This window comes from Lytechinus pictus, chromosome 12 (genome assembly GCF_037042905.1).
Source record: "Lytechinus pictus isolate F3 Inbred chromosome 12, Lp3.0, whole genome shotgun sequence".
In the NCBI taxonomy this organism is placed as follows: Eukaryota; Metazoa; Echinodermata; class Echinoidea; order Temnopleuroida; family Toxopneustidae; genus Lytechinus; species Lytechinus pictus.
The window spans coordinates 18,595,351-18,601,206 of NC_087256.1; the positions used below are offsets into that span (position 1 = coordinate 18,595,351).

The window sequence follows — 5,856 nt, forward strand, 5'->3', positions numbered from 1 at the left end:
TTTCATTCTATTCCACACCATTCTACTCCAACCATTCTATTCAAACAATTTAATACAATTCTATATTAACTTGATCCCATTTTATCCATTTCATTCCATTTTATTCCAATCCATTCCATATATTCAATTCTACTTCATTCAAGTCAAACCATTTAATTTCATTCCATTATATTCCAGTCCATTTATGTCATCAAAACTATTCCATTCCATTCATACCATTTCATTCCAGTTCATTCTCATCCTATTCCATTCCATTCAAAGTTTCAAACCATTATATACCATTCCATTATAATCCTTTCCATTCCATTAAAACTTTTTCACTCCATTGTATTCTACACCAATCAATTCCATTCGAATCCATCCCATTGCAATCCTTAACATTCCATTCCAAGTCATTTCATTCCATTTCATTTTATTTCGTTCCATTCCATTCTATTCTCATTACAATTTAATTCAATTCAAACAATTTCATTTCATTCTGTTATATTTCATTCCATTTTATTCCATTAAAACCATTCCATTCATGCCATTTCATTCCAGTTCATACCCATCCTATTCCATTCAATTCCAACCATTAAATTCCATTCGATTATAATCCTTAACATTTCATTCAAACCATTTCACTCCTTTGTATTCTATGCTATTCCATTCCCATTCATCCCATTACAGTCCATTCCAGAACATTCCATTCCAATTCATTTTATTCATTTTCTTTTCATTTTACCCCTTTCCATTATAATCTAATCGGTTCCATATCAGTACAATCCATTCCATCCCAAGTAACTTCATTCCATTTCATTTTATCTTATTTCGTTTCCATTCCATTTTATTCTCTTCCATTCCATTCCGATTCACTTCATCCAATTTCATTCCATTTCATTCTATTCTGTTCTTTCCCATTTTTCCCCTTTCTATTCCATTTTATTGTATTCTGTTTCTTTTCATTCCATTATTGTAGTCTATTCTATCCCATACTGTTCACTCTTTCCCCATTCTATTCTGTGATTTCGCCTGTATTCTACTCTGACCAAAAAAACCTGGTCCGTTTGTCTAGGTACAGGTGAGAACAAACCAAAGTATGTCATATATGGAACCAGGTCGGGTCAATCTTACTTTTACACCAAACCTTGAGAAATCGACAAGGGAGAGGCCTAAAGCTGAAACCTCATGTTGAAATGTAGCCAAATAGAAGATATTTAGATTGCAATCAGTCCAGGTTGTCATAAAATCGTCTTGGCTCGTTAACAAAAAGACCTCTAAGGTCATTGGTTCAAATTTGTTGAATCGTTGACGTGCTGGACTTGCAGTCGTAAACCTACCTGAGCAAAGTCGTAACTCCCACTTTGCTGGTCTGATACGGAAATATTGGTCTTCCTTAAACGATCACCTGAGGATTTTAATTTTTAGTTCGATAAATTTGAATTTGATAAAATTGTGTTTTTTTTTCCAATACATTAGTTGTGATGGGAAAAATCGAAAAATTAAAGTAATACATACATTCATATTGCAAAAGTTATCGTTATACAGATCATACTGATGTAGAATAATATAAAGATAGTTGAAGAGACTTATATTACTTCTATTACTTCTATATTTCCTTCAGGGTACCAAATAGCTGGGTAACCGAAATACACATTCATCTTTATTTTCTGCAGGAATGGACAAAATCAGTTTCTAGTGACACCCATCAACTATGTCGGACCATCTAGGAACTATGGTTACACCTACCAACCTCATCATCAGTGATCCCTTCCAAGGACCTGACATCGTCCTCGTCATCGTCCTGTCGCTACTAGCGCTATGTGGGGCCTTTGGCAACGCTCTCGTCATCGTTGCCATCTACAAGACGCGCGCTCTTCACACCGTCACCAACTATTTCATCGTCAGCCTGGCCTGTGCTGACTTGTTTGTAAGTACTTGTATCATGCCTTTCGCCGTTGTCACCCAGAGTTTGAACGGACGTTGGTTGTTTGGACAGGTCTTCTGTTCTATATGGTCCTCACTGGACATCCTCTGCTGCACGGCATCAACGCTTAATCTATGCGCAGTCAGCGTAGACCGTTATATCGCAATTACGTCACCGCTGAAATATCACGTCTCAATGACGCGAGGAAGGGCGTTGGCAATAATTTGTGTCGTGTGGTTGTTTTCCATGTTTCTGGCGACCACGCAGCTGATTTGGAAACAGATTATTGGGCAGACGAGCGAGGTGATGCCTGGATTTGAGATCTGTCCATACGCACTCGATAAAACGTTCCGAATGTACGCCGCATCGTCGTCGTTCTTCATACCTCTGACCGTCGTCATCATTCTTTACGCGCGCATCTTCCGCGTTGCGTACAAACAAGCTCGTCAGATCAACGCAACGCACGACCAGCTTCAAACGTCGCATCCGTCACGTTCCCAAATGGGCAGGCAAGAGTCAATCGCAAATGGCAACAACAACGCACCGTCGAACACATTATCAAATCAGTTGCGCAAAGCGTCAAGGATGTCCATGGAGTTTGGAATCGCATCGCGGGAAGTTTACCCGCATCGTCAATCACGCGAAACGAAAGCCTTCAAAACCGTCGCCGCTGTGCTCGGCGCCTTTATTATCTGTTGGATACCATTTGCTGTGACGTTTGTAGTGGAAGCTTACTGTTCAAAGTGTAATCTGCCAGTTAAAATGATGGATACTTTCTTATGGCTTGGTTACGTCAACAGCGTCGTGAATCCCATTATATATGCGTTCTTTAATCGGACCTTCCGCACATCATTCATTCGAGTATTGGGTCTGCAAAGTCGCACAAGTTGTTGTGGGCACACGTTTGATGAAGACGATTATAGGTCGACGATGATGACCTAGTTTTCAAAACATCGTCTTAATCATTCATAATGTGAGGGAAAGTGCTTAAGAAGAATGGAATGTGAATTGCAGCAATTCAAATATTATAGGAATGTTCGAATTTACGACGGTAGGTGGAAGATAGTCAACGAGAACGCAGTGCGGATTATATATTCTAAGGTGATGCCACTTACGCACATGGCGTCCTCATTTCGACAGTACAAGGGTCGACAAGCCTATATATCATGATTGTAAGACAACATATACAACAAAATAATCATGAATGTGGTAAAACATATAATTATTGGACAACGGCACGCCCTCAGGAACGCATCACCAAGTTATCTGTCTGTGATGCCCTTTAGGTCGGCGTTCCATAAAGCTATTCGTACGATAAGAGCGACTTTAAGGACTGGTGATGTTTAGCGCGTAAGAAAGGTTCACCAGTCGTTCTTAAAGTCGATTTTAACTACATGAACTAACGAACAGCTTTATGAAACGGCCCCCAGGCCTGATGGGTGTTTCATAAGGCTGTTCGTAAGTTAAGAGCGACTTTAAGAACGACTGGTGAACCTTTCTTACGCGCTAAATAATCATCAATGAACATTAAAATTGTGAATATCATTTCCACAAGAAAGGATAACCAGTCGTTTTTTAAATCATTCTTAACTTACGAACAGCTTTATGAAACGGCCCTAACAATTATAACTAAAATTCCTCAATAGGAAATTCTCAATGGAAATATCCTAAATTCTCTCAATCATTGTTACATGTATATAGTTTAAAAAAACCACAGGTTGCTAGATGGCTACCTCGTATATCATTGTCACCTCGCACAAAATTATGAACATTCGACACAATTTATACCGAAATTGATATTTCTCGGGTTATCGTATGTACATTAAATAGGGCTTATGTACTCAGCAGCTCTGGTGTAAGAGACGAACTTCAATATAAGTTTCTTAAAGTCCAACCAAATCATTTTATGTAATTATCGAAATCTCGCTTTGTACAAATTATCATGACGAAGCATATCAAAAAGTATCCTACTTTAATAACCCCCTATGTCTTATGGTAAATCGCATTTTATTATCACTTTACGCGAGTCTTTACAACCTATAATGTTTTTATCACTATATTACTTAATCTGATCTCTATCATTAATGTTTTTATCATCTTCATCATCGAATCAATTCTTGTTAATATTATTACCATGATTACTAATGTCATTGACTTTAAATGCTCTCAATGCCATTGTTAATTCATATATTAGTTTCAAATCTATTTTTAATTCAACTCAAGGACTTCTAATGGAGTAAAAAAAAATGACAGCCTTACCAAAAAAATGTTACCGGAAAATACTATACAAATGTGTAAAGAATAATCTTTCTATCATTTTCAGAAGAGGGTTCCACAAAAAGTAGAGCTGAGTATGCATCCGTCAATGAATATTGCAATGTCATTACCATTTAAAGGACAAGTTTACCCCAACAAAAAGTTTGTTTAATAAAAAGAGACAAATAAAACAAGCATAGCACTGAAATTTTTATCTAAATCGGATATAAAATAAGAAAGTTAAGACATATTAAAGATTTGCTCACTCAATTAAAAAAAATATGTATGTTCACATCCTGGTCGGTATGCAAATGAGGAGACTAATGACATCATCCGTTCTCTATTTGTTTTGTACGTCATTACATGAAATATAAAATATTATAATTTCCCATCCCTGTCATTTGAAACAAAGTTTTATTCCTCCCTGAACATGTGTAATCATCATTGTTTTAACATTGTGTGGATCAAATAAGAGGGTCCTTATTGTCAAATCTGTAATAATTGAAATATTGTATAATTCAAACAATACAAAACAAAATAAATAAAGAGGGACATCATCGACTCTCTCCTTTGAATATTTCTGAGTTGTGCATATAACTGTTTTGTAAACAAGCGAAAATTTAAAATGTCATTACTTTCTTATTTTCCATCCGATCTTGATGATTTTTGTGTGTGTTATGCTTCTTTTATTTTTCACTTTTGATTCAAATCAACTTTTTTTCTAGGGTGGACTTGACCTTTAATGACGGTGGCATTACATTGTTACAATATTGCTATTATAGTACTTCTGTCTGATTTTTTTCACTTTCATCCAACTCCGTCAGACTTGGGTTTGTTTTTTTTTTTAATGATTATAATCAATTTCAACGCCCTAAAAAACGTGATCTTTCGCAGTTTGCCCTTAGTTTCGTCAGAAGTGTTTGGTCACACAGGCATGACTTAACCTTTTGACGGTTCAGGTATTTTTTAAAACTGTTTTTGGAGAGAGTCCTCCGAGGACTCGCGATGATGCGAGGTCACGACAATTCGATCCAACCCTTATTCAACGCAATCCGATAGCAACGTGATCATTGCAATCGTGTACACTCGATATTATATGAATCTAAAATAAAATTCAGATCGACTGAGATTAGTGACCAGCCGAACTATTGTAAATTAAAGCTTACATATTTGAATGTAAATCTTAAGATTTTAAAATCTCATGTTTCAAATCATCGGTTACTTTATGTTCTTGAGAAGAAATACAGTGCGTCCAAGAAAAGGGGAATGAAGTGTTATTTTACAACATGAACAAATGATTTATGGTACTTCGTTTACGTCATCATAAAATTCGAATTTCTTTTATTTGATAAATACTTGATATAATAGGAAGGATTTTTGTGTGAAAATGAGCAAAATCAGTTGTTAAAATTGTAAAGTCAATATTAAATTGCATATAAACTTGGACAGGATTTGTTTCGGGTAATTTTGTGTTGCTGGCAGGCCTCAGATTTTATTACTGTCACTATTCTATGCCTGAACGATTTACGAAAAAATGGCCTCAAATACATGAAGATATTTTATATTCGCTGTGGGTGTCAAATTTGTAATCCTACAACTCAGAGATATGTATTTTCTCTGAAAACGGTTGTTTTTGGGGGGGCGCACTGTACAGTTAAAAGTGTTGATTGTTGTGTAGATTTCTGTCTTCTTGA

At 36.2% G+C, this 5,856-nt stretch overlaps 1 protein-coding gene across 1 annotated transcript; it reads left to right on the forward strand.

Annotated features, from left to right (window-relative positions):
• Positions 1–254: 254 nt before the first annotated feature.
• Positions 255–2,872, forward strand: LOC129272504 (D(2)-like dopamine receptor). Its single transcript, XM_064107636.1, has one exon. It carries the CDS (start codon positions 1,694–1,696, stop codon positions 2,846–2,848), a length of 1,155 nt encoding a protein of 384 aa, XP_063963706.1. The 5' UTR covers positions 255–1,693; the 3' UTR covers positions 2,849–2,872.
• The last annotated feature ends 2,984 nt before the right edge of the window (positions 2,873–5,856 follow it).

What these genes read in the sequence shown, in the direction of transcription:
- LOC129272504 (XM_064107636.1), top strand. Translation starts at nt 1,694, where the DNA reads ATGTCGGACCATCTAGGAACTATGGTTACACCTACCAACCTCATCATC.